Raw genomic sequence first — 15,661 nt, 5'->3', positions numbered from 1 at the left:
TAACATTTGAAAGTGTAAGTCTGAAGAACACCTTCCTTGTAAGAACGCTTACAAAATATTAAAAAGGTAAGTGACGTCTTCATCACACTTCATCAAGTATTACTGTATTTCCAACAAAAGGGAAACTGAAGTAAAGTTCACAACTCAAACCTCCAGATCATACATTTATTCATGTAGCAGAGGCTAAACAACTACTGAAACAGCTAAAACAACCCAGTGTGAGATTCTCATTGTCCACAATTGAAAACTAAGTAAGTTATTTGCGCACAGTATGCAGTATAGCATTCAGAACCAAAGGATGAAGTTCCAACACAATCAACAAGGTCCAGAAGACAGAGGTCCAAAAGGGAAAGTCATGAAGACACAGATGGTTGTAGGAGCTCCAGCTCTTTAAGTAAAACTTTATTTAATAATAAATATCCACTAATATACCCATAACAGTCGAGGTGGATTTGTGTGCTTGATCTTTACTTTGGATACCAGTGGAATAAGGTTAAAAGAAGTTATCCAGAAGATGGCAGCATTGTATGAAAATGAAATTGTGGTGCAGTTGTTTATGTTAAAAAACCATGACATCACTGCTAAACTGTTTTTTAGGTTGTGACCCACTAGTGGAGAAAAACTGTCCTAGATTATTGTCCCGCTCTGATCGAGAACAGGAAATTCTTTCTGTCAGTTGATTGTGAAAAGGTTCTGGAACGTTTGCTGTTTTCAGAAGAGCAATGAGCTGCAAACGCACTCTCCTATTTCTGTTCCTCTGTGGCTTTGCTGCTCTCTCTGGTAAGTTGTGATTGCGTTTTGTATAGATGTGTTAGTAGACTGAAGTGCATTGATGGGACCTTAATGTATTTCGTTATTGAGATCAAGCGTTGCGCTGGGAGTAATGTCTTAAGGAGAGTCGTATGCATTATCGATAGAGCAGGAGCTTAAGTTTCTAAGTCTGAGGCCATGGTTCTCGGTCGGACAAGGGTGGCTTGCCCCCTTCAGGTTGGCGGGGAGCTCCTGCCTCAGGTGGAGGAGTTTAAGTATCTTGGGGTCTTGTTCACGAGTGAGGGGAGGATGGAACGAGAGATCGACAGACGGATCGGTGCAGCTTCTGGAGGAAGTGTCTGGGGAGAGGGAAGTCTGGGCGTCTGGATGGATAGTGACCCTTGACTTAAAAAAAGAAACCCATCCCGAGAAATATAATTTTTTTTTTTATAATGTAGATGTTCATTACTCATAATAAATTTGTTTTTAATGCTAATATCATTTTGTTTGTTATAGTTTCGGTGAAATGTACACCAGAGCTACTAGAGGGAACATCCTGCACCATCGATCTAGCGTCAAAAAACATTGATAAATCTAAAGAGATCAAATGGGTCCATCTCTCCAGTGAGTTAGTGATTCACAGAAGAAATGGGAAGATCAGGACAAACACTCTCAGTGGAACAAATATAGAAGACAATGGGTCACTAACGTTTCAGAGTGTTAGTCTGAATAACACCGGCAAATATAAATACAGTTTATATGCTATTGATGGTACAGAGACAAGCGGGGAAGAGGAAATTCAAGTTTTTGGTAAGAAAATAAATACTTCTACTCTTCCAAGACAACGCAGTAATATTTCCGCAGTAGTTCCAATAGAAAATGACCGCCATGTTTCTGTCACAGCAAAGGCTCCTAAACCTACCGTGAGGATCGACTGCAAAGATGGTCTTAAACTCATCTGTGACGCTGGAAACCGTACAGATCTGTCTGTATCCTGGTATAAAGAAGCCAAAAGCATGAATATTGGAGAACTGAGCTTGAAATCTGGTCAAGTAGAGGCGAATAAACCGTACTCATGCAGAGTAAGCAATACGGTCAGCAACGAGGAAAGTAACAGCGTTACACCATCATGTAAGTCATTTTAATTTGACATGCTTTTTAGTCTTCAAAGTGCTAACTTTGTGTTATAATTATACATGCTGCAGCTTTTGGGAATTTTTTTTTCAATGCTTGTTTGCTGCTGATTTCCTGGCGTTTGCTTACAGGTAAAGATGCAGGTACAGGCGCTCCAGGTGAAGCCCTGTTTCCTTCTACACTCTTTGGCTTTGATTTCTGGATCATGGTGAGCATTTTAGCGGGCGGCGGAGCCCTTCTGCTGCTGCTGATATGTGTCCTCATCATCTGTGCATGTCGAAGCTGCAGACGACGCGAGAAGCACACACGTGGTGAGAGTAGGTTTTATGAGTTGATGGAAAGCTACATTTACCGTAATCACGAAAACATGGTAAACCCGAATGTGCTTTTCAATGATTCAAACGTTAACCTGAATGATTGGTGAATATTTGAGATCTGAATCATTCTAATTGTTTGAACTGTCTTTGATGAACTTCCAGATGAAGAAGAGATGAGGCTGAGGATTCATACCAAACCAGAGCCAAAAAACGGTGAACAACAGCTAACTACAGATGACAACCTGAGCGTTCATGCTTTCCAAACAGCTTGTTTTTCACAGAGCTCCTAAAAAAAAAAAAGCTGTAAAAACACGCCGAGATGGTTTTTGTTACTTATACCACAAATATATATATATCCTAAAGTACATCAACGACTAAAATAAAACTCTCAAAAGATGCACGCCATGGGACTTTTAACTCAAGGTTGTTACTATAATTAAAACTGAACTTAATAATAATAGTACTGTCTGCTCATCATGAAAAAAATACAATAAAAATCTCACCCTTAAAACAAGTAGCTAAACTGCCTTGAATGCTTCATTAGAAACTGTACCTTGAATAGTTCATCTCAGTTTTCAGTCTTTCTCCATGCTGCACTTATTTGGCATGAAACAGCTGTCAAAAGCATGGGAGTGGGAATTTATTTGATCATTTATTATTTTTTATGAAACGCAAAACAAAGAACTAACGTTAGCTTCGGGGCTCCTGTAAGATCACAAGCGCGCAGAATAACCGTTTTATGCCGCTTATAGCTCCTAACAGGATGTGTGTTTATGAGGACAGACAAGATTTAACAGAATTTGCAAATAAAAAAATACCGTAAACCGTGTTTGTGCAACAAAGTGCATTTATTCAAGCCCGCGCGTACTTCCTGAAAAAGCATCCAAGAAAATAAAAAGCACGTACACGATCAAATATACTGCTAGTATCTTTAATATTTTCTGCTGGAGGTCCTGGACGTCTTGTTCAGATATACACAGCACCATGGATAATATTAAAAACTGATTTAAAAAATCTAAACTGTTAGAAGTCTTAGAACGGGATTAAGCTGAATGTTTCATCAGGACAAAATAAAAGAGTCGGCTCTCATTTCTGAAGGAGGAAAAAAACAGGAAAAATGCTAATGATTAACATTTTAAAGCATAGCTGTAGTTTATCTGTTAGACTAAAAACTGTTCAGTTTGTCTTTGATATTGCACATAATACTTTTCACAAACAAATCAGACATAAACTTACTCTGGAAGTCCTGTGTCTCCCAGAGCGAGCAGCACAATAATCTGTGACACCAACAGTGAAAATCATAACTGACTGCTTACTTTATTAATACACATTCAAACATTTCACGAACGTGCGTCATTCAAAAATACCTTCATAAAAAATTGCTCAATGCAAATGTTCACAAACTGCATCATTTAAATGATTTTGGAATCAGAACCTTTAGGTCTGGATGCTTTGAGTTATTTTTTGTTTAACAATCCAATCAAATGTTTCATTCGAAAATATGTTGCATTTTTAAAAAATGTTTGTTTTGAGTTTAAACCAAATGGAAAAAAAACATAAGAAATTTTAAATGTTTTAAAAGATAAAGCACAACAGTAGTCTTACCGTAAAAAGGTGGTATAAACAGAAAAAGGAGGATAAATACTGTGCTGCTTGAAATAATGGCAATCCAAATGACAGATCCCTGTGTGTCTAATGAGACAGGTTTATAATTAGATTCAGGGTTTTAAAGGGGCAGCTCACCCAAAAGTAAAATTTCTGTCATTAAATACTATTGACAGAAATGTAGGCCTAAATAGTGTTCGAAGCAAACGTATAGCCTACGTTCAATTCAAAAAACATCAAAGTATTTATTTACAAAGGTATCTGATGTCACACGTAAAGATGTGTGTAAAGATGTGCAGCAGATTCAAGCATGTACTTGTGTTTGCGCTGGAAAAAGCATGCACGAAAAATAAATACATGTAGGCTAAGAAAACATCGTATGAGTGTGTAATACGAATAAATACAAGTAACGATATAACAGGGTGGTGACAAATCCCTGTCTTAATAAGTGAATCAGATTCGATCAGATTCATTCAGATTCACTGTATTCCTGCCGTGTGTTAATCAGAGGCCCACAACGGTTCTCATAGCGCTTTGTTTTTTAGGGGAAACATTTTTATGCAACCTATTTTTATCTTTCTGTCAGCCAGTGATGACTCCGGAAGAAAGCATGCGGCTTTCGGTGTCGCTGCTAATGTTGCGGTTACTAAATGTTACTAAATATTACGCTGCTAATGCTAAAGGACCTGTTAAGCAGGAAATACTGCAGCGTTTCCAATACATTATTTATATATTATTGTTGTTATATTTGTTAAATTAGCCTGTAATATGATATAGTTTTAAGCTGAGCTGGTTTATGTCTTTCACAAACATCCACCATTAGTCGGTCTTTCGAGAAGCGTTTCACAAACTGTGGCTGCGTCTAATAAACGTGTTTCTGTGACATTTTGGACCGTTAAACGTCATCTGACACCTGCTTCACCTAATTCTAGTGCAGTGATGTAAGTGTGAATAATGAATATAAACACTTGCTGAATGTAATTATAACTTCTGAAGAGAAAAAAACATCTAAAATAAAAATAAAATAATCAGACTCTTTAGTAAATCGCCGTCTTACCTTTAAACAGATCTCTCTCGTAGACCGGATCACTGGTCTCTTCGCTCACATCGTTCTTGAGTGTGCAGGTGTAGACGTTTTCAGCATTTCCTGTTTTTTTAACTGAGATTTCTTTCTTGTTGTTCTGATCCTCCAGTACTCCAGCAGAATTCCTCCAGACGATCATTTCATTGTATTCACATCTTAAATACACCACATCAGGATTACTGCTGTCCTCTTTAGTTATCTCAGGTCTGGGAACCCGCTCTGTGAAAAAAACAATGAAAAACTCAAGTGAAGTTATCAGAATGCAATATCATAGTATTAAAATACAAGTCATAACATCACGTGGCTCAATCTTTATGTACAATATATACTATAGTACTGAATTATTTGATATGGTGCTGCAAAATATGTCCGCTGCATGATAAATGAGAAGAGCTTGCTAACTTTTGTTAGAAAATTTGTTTTATATTGTTTTGTTTTAATTACAATTAACTAAAACATATATTAACAGATAATAATACATTTACACATAATGACTAGCTTTAATATATGTTAAAAATTCATAAAATATAAAAAAAACTTTTACAGTATTATTACTAACATAATAATTAATATCCACTCACCCATAACTTTCAAGGTGAATCTTTGCTTCTGCTCTTTAATGTTGATGTCAATGATGTACGTTCCACTATGCTCGAGTTTTAAATTATTTATAGTGATTTCTCCCGTTTCCTTATTGAGAGATGTGGAGTCACTGAATCTCGGATGAGGTTTATAATATCTCTGATCATCATTATCCCATTCAATCGCCTTAACAGTACCAGAATCACTTATCTGTTTCCATGTAATAGTTACAGGAGGCTTTACATTTTCTGGACGAAAAGAAACCGTTTCGCCCACAGCTTTCTTCACCTCTTCACCTAATTAATAAAATATGAGAGAGTTAGTTAACGTCCAGCAAACAAGTATTTGTTATTCACTACAGTCATTATTATTTGCACTTCAGTATAATTTCAAATAAACAGCTTTAGGCTTGACAAAAACAGATCTTAAAAATATCATGTACCTAAAACAGCTTCTGAGGCTTTGAACACAATGCAGATGGCGACCAACATCAAGCGTTGTAGAGACATTTCTGTTATACAAAAGTCCATTTCCGTGTAATGAATGTGTCTTCTGCTTTGCTATGAATGTCTGTTACACACCCAAGATCAGGTTTAAGAGCTAAGATATATAGGAAGTTCAAAACCAGAAACCATGAACATTTAGTACTGGGTGCCACTTTGCTGCTGTTTTTTGCTTGAAGATTACTCGCCATAAGCTACATCATGCACCTTAAATATATCGTATTTGCTCATAAGTTTACATAAAATGACAGAATTTATGATTTCTTGGCCAGTTTTCAGAGGATATGAATATTTAATTTATTTTAATGAATATAATAATTTTTAAAAGGCAATAACAAATTGAATATTATAAGAATTCAACATTTTAAGATCAAGATTAACGTATAATCAAAAACACACACACACACACACACACACACACAGCAGTGAGTAGTGAACACACACACACACACACACACACACACACAGCAGTGAGTAGTGACACACACACACACACACACACACACAGCAGTGAGTAGTGAACACACACACACACAGCAGTGAGTAGTGAAGTGAACACACACACACACACACACACACACATACACACACAGCAGTGAGTAGTGAACACACACACACACACACACACACACACAGCAGTGAGTAGTGAACACACACACACACACACAGCAGTGAGTAGTGAACACACACACACACACACACACACACAGCAGTGAGTAGTGAACACACACACACACACACACACAGCAGTGAGTAGTGAACACACACACACACACACACAGCAGTGAGTAGTGAACACACACACACAGCAGTGAGTAGTGAACACACACACACACACACACACAGCAGTGAGTAGTGAACACACACACACACACACAGCAGTAAGTAGTGAACACACACACACACACAGCAGTGAGTAGTGAACACACACACACACACACACACACAGCAGTGAGTACACACACACACACACACACACACACACACACACAGCAGTGAGTAGTACTGAACACACACACACACACACACACACACAGCAGTAAGTAGTGAACACACACACACACACAGCAGTGAGTAGTGAACACACACACACACACACACACACACACACAGCAGTGAGTACACACACACACACACACACACACACACACACACACACACACACACACACACACAGCAGTGAGTAGTGAATAGTGAACACACACACACAGCAGTGAGTAGTGAACACACACACACACACACACAGCAGTGAGTAGTGAACACACACACACACACACACACACACAGCAGTGAGTAGTGAACACACACACACACACACACACAGCAGTGAGTAGTGAACACACACACACACACACACACACTATAAATAAATGTAATGAGGTCTCTCCATCGCTGTATTTCCAAATGACTGCACTTTCAGAAGATGCTTCATCTTCACAGTTTGAGGAACATTCAGGAGCATCTCCCAGAAGGCACTCTTTTGTAATGTAAGGTTTGCTGACAGGCACTATGGATCAGGATCAATAAATATGATAATATGCAATAATAATTAACATTATCGTAAATAATGTATACTAAATATAATTGTATGTATTTGTCTTCACGTTCTATTTATTACTGGTGGCTATTCATTTCTAATAAAACTAATATACATATTGGCAAAGATAAGGCTGCCCGATCTTATGAATGTGAGTATAAATAGCACGCCAAATAAAAAACTCGGGCAATAGATAAAATAGACTTTGGCGTGTATATGCATGGGTGGGATTAGGGTCGTGGGGTAGAAGCATGTCACATGCACGCCAATAAATTGCGTATCATATGCACGCGAAAAATGGCGTACTATACGCACGTACTATAACACGTGCATGCCATAATATGAAACGCGCTACCTACATTAACTCCATAACAGTCAGGGTGAATTGTGTCCTTTGCTCTTTGCTGTTGATATCCACGGCGTAGAGTCTGAAGGGTTCCAGTGCTTTTGTCCAGAGTTGCGTGGGATCTGAAGTTGGTGTTGGGGATCTTACAGTGATATACTAGAGTATTAGCCTACATTTTGTACTCGATTTGTTTATTTAGCATGCCAGTTACAGGACTGAAGACTTTTGTCTGTTTTAGAACCACTTAGATTTTTTCTCAGAGCCCTTAAAGCGTAAATTTTTAACGTGAAATTACAGTATATTGGCTTGAGTTTCTGTTACAATGACTTCTTACGAAAAACGACAACCTATAGGCTAAACCAATGTTCGGCACGGTGGCGCCATGATGCATTTGGAGTATTATTTAAATACTGAATATTAATTCAGTTCAATTAAGTATCTAAGCATTACACAACTATGCATATGCATTTATATAAATAAATGTTGTCAGATTAACAAGATCTCCATAAAAACACCATTCCTTGGTTCCTCACAATAATCTCCTGAGGCGTCTTCTAACAGTGCTCTATTGTCTTGAGCCTGTATTTGGGATCTTGTCTGTTTGTGCCCTCTTGTGACAGAAAGAAGAATTGAAAACGTCATGATGTTTTTAATACTTTTTATGCACGCTTTTATACCTTTGGGGAATTGGTTTGTGAATCCTTCTCGTCCAGAGTTTCTGCGAGAATGATCCAGCAATCTGATTCGTTTTCTACCAGAGCCTCCGCACACCGCTCCATGGACCGGTCCTCTTTAATATCAATGTATGAGCAAAGTCTCTGGGCTCCTGAAAGCATCCTGCATAGGACAGTAATGTACTCGTCTTAAATGCATGCATTCATATTCCTTGCTTTATCGCATGTTTGGGAACCAATGAACATTATTAAACAATGACAAGTTATGGAAGTTCAGTTCAGTGAAAAGAAAAATGAAATCAAACACAGCTTGCAAAAAGTTGTTTGGACATATTTTTGGTCATTTACCTTGATAGTACCACAATGCTATCTTGTACCTTGTTTTACCGCGTTAATAACATAATGCACGAATTTCAATAAAGCACCAGATTGTACCTAATTAAATAAAACCGTTAAAGTTAAGGTGAAGTAAAAATACAATTGCTTATTAATATTAATGGATTTAATAATAAATATCCACTAATATATAACAGTCGAGGGGGATTCGTGTGCTTGATCTTTACTTTGGATACCAGTGGAATAAGGTTAAAAGAAGTTGTCCAGAAGATGGCAGCATTGTATGAAAATGAAATTGTAGTGTAGTTGTTTATGTTAAAAAACCACGAGGCAAGCGGTGTATAAATGGTCAGGTTTATTTTTATACGTTCAGCATAAGGCTAGGCATTTACTGTCATGGCAGAAAGGGTTGATGTTTTACACCATAGTATGAAATAAACACATTTGGCCGAATACCGCGCTTTAATATTTTGCAAAATGACAGACGGTTTTGCGCCGCCATATTCTGTAGAGTTCGACACAAGGCCACTGATGTTTCTTCTCGCACTTCAACCAAAACTCATTTTTAGGTTGTGACCCACTAGTTGAGAAACGCCTAGATTGATCCAGTGAAAGATCACATGCACAACTCAAATCACGTAAAGTAACGATCAAATCAATGTCTCCCACATTCCTAGTCAAAGCAAAAATAGCCAAGCAGGCTCAGAAAATGTCAGATCTGTCTTTAATGAGTTGGAAACACCTGTTCGACAGCGGCGCATGAGATGGCATCCTTCCACGCACCTGTGATGCACAGTGTGTCAGAATGCCTCCGTCTGCGCGACTGACATCTTCAGTTCATGGTTCTGTCTGCGTAACCGCCAGCTCTGATCGAGAACAGGAAATTCTTTCTGTCAGTTGATTGTGAAAAGGTTCTGGAACGTTTGCTGTTTTCAGAAGAGCAATGAGCTGCAAACGCACTCTCCTATTTCTGTTCCTCTGTGGCTTTGCTGCTCTCTCTGGTAAGTTGTGATTGCGTTTTGTATAGATGTGTTAGTAGACTGAAGTGCACTGATGGGACCTTAATGTATTTCGTTATTGAGATCAAACGTTGCGCTGGGAGTAATGTCTTAAGGAGAGTCGTATGCATTATCCTTCGGTCTCATCCATATTGGGTTATTTAATGAAATAATGACTGAATCATGTGAAAGCAATCGAGTACTTTCACATAGGAATATTCAAATTCACTTGTGATTTCATAGTCTGATCAGGTAGAAATATTTCTGTAAGGCAACACGTGCATTTTTAATGTGGGCACTACAACATATTTAGCCATGGTTAGAAACCCATACCGAAAAATATAATTTTTTTGTATAATGTAGATGTTTATTACTCATAGTAAACCACATTAAATATGTTTTTAATGCTAATATCATTTTGTTTGTTATAGTTTCGGTGAAATGTACATCAGAGCTACTAGAGGGAACATCCTGCACCATCGATCTATCGTCAAAAAACATTGATAAATCTAAAGAGGTCAAATGGGTCCATCTCTCCAGTGAGTTAGTGATTCACAGAAGAAATGGGAAGATCAGGGCAGACTCTCTCAGTGGAACAAAAATAGAAGACAATGGGTCACTAACATTTCAGAGTGTTAGTCTGAAGAACACCGGCAAATATAAATACAGTTTTTATGATACTAAAGGTACGGAGACAAGCGGAGAAGAGGAAATTAAAGTTTTTGGTAAGAAAATAAATACTTCTACTTTTCCAAGACAACGCAATAATATTTCTGCAGTAGTTCCAATAGAAAATGACCGCCATGTTTCTGTCACAGCAAAGGCTCCTAAACCTACCGTGAGGATCGACTGCAAAGATGGTCTTAAACTCATCTGTGATGCTGGGAACCGTACAGATCTGTCTGTATCCTGGTATAAAGAAGCCAAAAGCATGAATATTGGAGAACTGAGCTTGAAATCTGATCAAGTAGAGGCGAATAAACCGTACTCATGCAGAGTAAGCAATACGGTCAGCAACGAGGAAAGTAACAGCGTTACACCATCATGTAAGTCATTTTAATTTCACCGACTTCTCATATCATTTTGCATACTTTGCATGAATTATTATTATATATTTGCAAACGCTTGTGCTTTATTCTTTAGGAAAGACAGCACGTAAATCATGACTATGAACAGACCTGACCTTAACTACTGATGTTAAATATTAAGAGATCAGAATTAATGATCCATCCAAAAGAAAATTGCAATATTTAAATTTTTTTTATCACAACTTAATTTCACATTAGAACAGCTCACCTGAGAAAACTCAGACCTGTCACTTAATACAGCTGTTAAATTCAATTAAAAGTTGAGGTGATCTTTGTTTTTTGCTTCGTTCCACATCGGTGGCACCAAACCTGAAATAATACACGTCTGTCTGGGAGTTCTTTAGTGAGAAAAAATATAAGATAGCAAAAAAAATTAAATAGAAAACAGAATTGATAACTTTCACAAAATAAGTAAGTATAAAATATACTCAACGTATTTATCAAGTTTGAGTTTGCAAACATGGCTGACAGTCCCAGTCTTTGCAAAGGATAAAAAAATTGGTAAAGCAAATTAAAATGCATCCCAGAATATACTAAAGAGCGTTTGTTTTGTCATGCTGAAGATAGCCCTCAGTCAACTCCACGAGGAGCATCTAGGATGTGTTTTGAACATTTATTAAATGAAGAATGTGGACGCTGCGGACTTATAGATGTAGTTTTGTTAATTCCAGCCTACAAAATGAATTCCAAGCATATAAACAGAAGCTTTAAAATCAAAAGATTGTTAAGATAATTAGAAGCGTGTCCAAAGGATTGACTTATGTTATGTGGTTTAAGGACCATCTCGTGATGGAACATTGAAGATTGTTTTATTTGGTTTTTTGAATGACCAACTTGTTTTCTTCTGATTTCCTGGCGTTTGCTTACAGGTAAAGATGCAGGTACAGGCGCTCCAGGTGAAGCCCTGTTTCCTTCTACACTCTTTGGCTTTGATTTCTGGATCATGGTGAGCATTTTAGCGGGCGGCGGAGCCCTTCTGCTGCTGCTGATATGCGTCCTCATCATCTGTGCATGTCGAAGCTGCAGAGAAAAGACGAAGCAGGAACAAGGTAAGAGATGTCCGCAACGCCTCAGAAATTGTGCATTGAGGATTTGTGTTTTCAACAAAAAGGAAAAGCGTCAGATTATGAAGCTTTCAATGCAAAAAAAAATATTGCTCATTATATCAATTTAAAATAGTAGTCTTTTACCGTAGATTCCTGTCGTGTCACATGCCTTCAATTCAGCTTAGAGGCTCTACTGTATGATAACACACTGAACCTTAAGCACATTTGATGTGTTTTAATATACGTGCATACATACAGTATAATATATTATGTTAAGCCACTAATAGATAATGCATTTGCCAAATCTCTTTGTTTAGGTGGCTCCAGTCAGATCTAGACACAAGATCTGATAAGCTCCGCTAAATATCCTGTATACAGACGTTTAATGTGGTTTTCTGAAACATTAAAGGGGCACTAAAGCACATCGAGGAACAAAATAGCAAATCATGAGTACAATTTATTATTTGCTTTTTTTCTCTCATGTCACGTGCAGGGATCTAGAAAGGGAGGGATTAATGAAAGAGAGAGGATGCAAAATAGGATTTAATTGGCAGTATATCAGTCATCAGTCACAAAACACATTTTCATGAACATCTTCGGCTTTGATATTTTCCAGATGAAGATGAGCTGAGGCTGAGGGTTTTGCAAGATCAAAACGGCGCGGCCAGGTCCAAACACACTGCTAGGGGGCAACCGGCGCCCCCCATCCCGCTAGAAGACCCATGTTCACAGACCCCAGCCCAGTCCCAGGCTCAGCCCAAAGCCCAGACCCGCGGTCGACCTCCACCCCCGCCCGAGGACGACGAGGACAACCCTCCACCCTTACCTCGACCGAGGAATAAACAACACCGCAAGAGACACGAAGAGCCGTACCGACTGATGGAGTGAGACGCTCGTATGTTCACTGAAGGACCATTTCAATGAGCCATACACCTTATGAAGAATGTCAAGACGGTTCTCGCGTACATACAGCCAAAAGAAATGGTCGTTTATACTTAAAGCTCCTTAAACAAAAGTCCTTAAAACTTTTTCTGAGAATGATTTTTGTAAAGACTTACAATGCAATGTACAGTATTCCAGTGTTGGGGAAAGTTACTTTTAAATGTAGTGCGTTAAAATATTGCATTACTCCATAAAAAAAGCAACTAATTATGCCACTTAGTTTATGGAAAGTAATGCATCGCTTTGCTTTTGCGTTACTTTTTAAATGCGAGCGAGGCTTGGCTGTGTGTTTTTAATATGAGAAGCTCTATTCATAGCTAATGTAGACCAAAACGTGTAACAAAAAAACCTAGGCTGAAGGAAAAGTCTTTACAGTAGAATGCAGGAGAAGAAGGTTCAGCGCTCTTCAGCATTTAAAAACAATAAAGCCAAATTGATAGTTTATTTTTGCTAATTAGTATGGTTGCATTGGATCGTCGAAGATCAGCAGCAAAGACATTTATTTAATAAAATGGGATTCGATATTTGCCTAATATCTAATCCCGTTTTATTAGATAAACCTTTGATATGCTACCATATTTGATTTTTTTTTTTACTATTTTTTACAGTTTTAATACATTTTTTATATAAAGAGATTAGTCCTGTACAAACATCATGTCTACATTATTTGCATTATAATATATAGAACTGAAAACCCAGCTAAAACCACCCTAGGCTGGTTGGCTGGTCTCAGCTGGTTTTAGCTGGTCTGACAAAAGCCAGGGTGGTTTTAGCTGGGTTTTTTCGGCAAGGTAGGCTAAATGAAGACAAAGAAGTAACTCTTGTAAATAGTATACTTCAATAAAAGTCAAAATATTTATTGCATTTTTCTTTTTCGTGTCTTTCTATATGCAGTAAGAAATAAACTCTTTAAAAACATGCTGTAAGGAATAAACTCTACTTTCAAGTAGGTCACTTAGATTTCTGTATATAACATTTATAGACCGTAATATCGGTGCGATCTTGCGTTATTTCCTTGTGTTTGCTTGGCTGTTTGTCGTCGGCCAGTCTTTCTGTTGTGAAGCCATGCCGTGTTTAACCTCGTGCCACCGATCCACCATGCAGTGCATGCTCACCCACAGACGCGTGAAAACAGCTGTGACGCCACGACTATAATGCAATTCAAATCTGTGTAAAGAAAAGTTGAAATGACAAAAAAAATGCCTTTTTATATAAATTTTGCATTTGTTAATGATTCAGGGTTGCATTTAGAGCACATTTCCAACATAACAGAGCATTAACTTTTAGCAGCAGACCGTGGATATTTAACGTAATAAAAAAATACGTGCATGTATTAATAAAATTAAAACGTGCCAGGGTTCACATATTGAACCCGTGTTTTAGCTCCACTCAGTGGACGTTTGTCTTTGAAACTGTGGAGAAACGTGCAGAAAGGCATGTAAAAACGGTGACCAGGTTTTTATAAACAGATAACGTCAAATAAACACAAAAACTCATAAATGGACATTGGCGCGTCTATGCAACGCGATTGGTTCGATTATTTAGGATACTATCAATATGCATTTTCATGAGACCGGGCTCTTTAAATCACGGTCAGGGTCGGTTTCCAGGGAAATGTCTGATTAATGCATGTCATATACTCGGGAATAAAGAAAAGCAACCAGAAGTCAGAATATTACTGTAATATCGTATATAATAAGTGGGTTTAGCTTGAAGAAAAGCAAAAAGTGAACGCTAAACTAAACTGAAACACTTTTCATTAAATCACATTCAGTGTGCACTGGCTAGAATCACGAAACAATGTTTATGTTGGCAACGATGCAAAGCTCGAAAGCAGTTGCTGCTTTGATCTGTCTGTGATGGAAGCCGGTTCATGCCATTGAATAAAAAGGGAATTGTGAGGGTTTTCACGACACAATCTGCCCAAGCGCAACTCGAGTGATCAAAACAACGTTACGCCGCGAGTATCTGCTAGAGATGTCTAACTTTTAAATAATAGAATACAGTGAATAGCAAAGTCTGTTTGTGAAGCGAACGTGAGTATATGACGGCTGGATTTAAATTTTCAGACTAATTATTTTACAGGCTCACTACCCTGCTGAAAACACCCCCCAGCTAAAACCAGCCTAGGCTGCTTGGCTGGTTTTAACTGGTCTCCCAGCCTGGTCTTAGCAGGTTTAAGCTGGTCGGCAGGCTGGTTTTAGAGTTTGTTCACATTTCCGGTCTGCCAGCCGGAAGACAACTAGCTAAAACCAGCTGCTTCCAGCTTAAACCACCTAAGACCAGCCAACAAGCCCAGGCTGGTTTTAGCTGTTTTTTCAGCAGGGTAAGCAGCCTGTTGTCTCTCAGGTCTTAAAACTTGTAAAATAAGATTATATTAACCATTATTATATTTATTTATTAACCCGACAGTTTGTAATTTTAACAGAAGCAGCTTTGAATGTAGCTTATGCTTAATGTCGCTTTTTATGGACGCAAAGTATCTCAAAGTTTTGTAGAAAACGAAAGCATGAGCCGAATGAGCCATTCTTCCTTTTGTGTGTTTATTTTCTTTCACCATAAAAGGGAAAAAAAATATAATCATTTATATATTTGAAAGTTTGAGCACCTATCGTCCGTTTTCAGTTCAAAGTTTTCGGTTCGTTCTTTTGCATTACTTCCCCATTAAGGGCTTCTCAGAGCTTTTTTTTTTTTTTTTTTTTTTTTTTTTTAAGAGATA

The 15,661-nt window shown here is 37.9% G+C and overlaps 3 protein-coding genes across 4 annotated transcripts; 2 read left to right on the top strand and 1 right to left on the bottom strand.

The window, feature by feature from the left end:
• Nucleotides 1-576: 576 nt before the first annotated feature.
• Nucleotides 577-2,718, top strand: si:ch211-132g1.6. 2 transcript variants are annotated; one of them, XM_043248853.1, is made up of 5 exons: nt 577-780; nt 1,267-1,560; nt 1,654-1,881; nt 2,016-2,042; nt 2,364-2,718. In XM_043248853.1, exons 1-5 carry the CDS (start codon nt 723-725, stop codon nt 2,489-2,491), a joined length of 735 nt encoding a protein of 244 aa, XP_043104788.1. In that variant the 5' UTR covers nt 577-722; the 3' UTR covers nt 2,492-2,718. The 2 variants fall into 2 exon arrangements, with proteins under 2 accessions (XP_043104788.1, XP_043104778.1); XM_043248843.1 differs by having other exon boundaries at nt 578-780; nt 2,016-2,195.
• Nucleotides 2,719-2,851: 133 nt separating this feature from the next.
• On the bottom strand, nt 2,852-6,016 carry LOC122351641. The gene is made up of 4 exons (XM_043248864.1): nt 5,915-6,016; nt 5,472-5,768; nt 4,864-5,109; nt 2,852-3,893 (listed from the first exon to the last, which is right to left on the bottom strand). Exons 1-4 carry the CDS (start codon nt 6,000-6,002, stop codon nt 3,736-3,738), a joined length of 789 nt encoding a protein of 262 aa, XP_043104799.1. The 5' UTR covers nt 6,003-6,016; the 3' UTR covers nt 2,852-3,735.
• A 3,591-nt stretch (nt 6,017-9,607) lies between these two features.
• si:ch211-132g1.1 (T-cell surface antigen CD2) lies at nt 9,608-15,611 on the top strand. Its single transcript, XM_043248832.1, has 5 exons — nt 9,608-9,869; nt 10,298-10,591; nt 10,685-10,912; nt 11,824-12,003; nt 12,617-15,611. Exons 1-5 carry the CDS (start codon nt 9,812-9,814, stop codon nt 12,886-12,888), a joined length of 1,032 nt encoding a protein of 343 aa, XP_043104767.1. The 5' UTR covers nt 9,608-9,811; the 3' UTR covers nt 12,889-15,611.
• The last annotated feature ends 50 nt before the right edge of the window (nt 15,612-15,661 follow it).

The sequence above is a fragment of the Puntigrus tetrazona genome, chromosome 1 (genome assembly GCF_018831695.1).
Source record: "Puntigrus tetrazona isolate hp1 chromosome 1, ASM1883169v1, whole genome shotgun sequence".
Lineage (NCBI taxonomy): Eukaryota > Metazoa > Chordata > Actinopteri > Cypriniformes > Cyprinidae > Puntigrus > Puntigrus tetrazona.
This window is presented reverse-complemented; position numbering and strand designations above follow the sequence as displayed.

Excerpts from the sequence above, each read along its gene's own strand:
- si:ch211-132g1.6 (XM_043248843.1), top strand. The coding sequence starts at position 723 with ATGAGCTGCAAACGCACTCTCCTATTTCTGTTCCTCTGTGGCTTTGCT. Across the intron at positions 781-1,266 it reads TGGCTTTGCTGCTCTCTCTG|TTTCGGTGAAATGTACACCA; the intron begins GTAAGTTGTGAT and ends TGTTTGTTATAG. Across the intron at positions 2,196-2,363 it reads ACGCGAGAAGCACACACGTG|ATGAAGAAGAGATGAGGCTG; the intron begins GTGAGAGTAGGT and ends ATGAACTTCCAG.
- LOC122351641 (XM_043248864.1), bottom strand. The coding sequence starts at position 6,002 with ATGGACTTTTGTATAACAGAAATGTCTCTACAACGCTTGATGTTGGTC. Across the intron at positions 5,769-5,914 it reads AGCCTCAGAAGCTGTTTTAG|GTGAAGAGGTGAAGAAAGCT; the intron begins GTACATGATATT and ends TTTATTAATTAG. Across the intron at positions 3,894-4,863 it reads CGAGAGAGATCTGTTTAAAG|ACACACAGGGATCTGTCATT; the intron begins GTAAGACGGCGA and ends CTGTCTCATTAG.
- si:ch211-132g1.1 (XM_043248832.1), top strand. The coding sequence starts at position 9,812 with ATGAGCTGCAAACGCACTCTCCTATTTCTGTTCCTCTGTGGCTTTGCT. Across the intron at positions 10,592-10,684 it reads AGAGGAAATTAAAGTTTTTG|CAAAGGCTCCTAAACCTACC; the intron begins GTAAGAAAATAA and ends TTTCTGTCACAG. Across the intron at positions 12,004-12,616 it reads AAAGACGAAGCAGGAACAAG|ATGAAGATGAGCTGAGGCTG; the intron begins GTAAGAGATGTC and ends GATATTTTCCAG.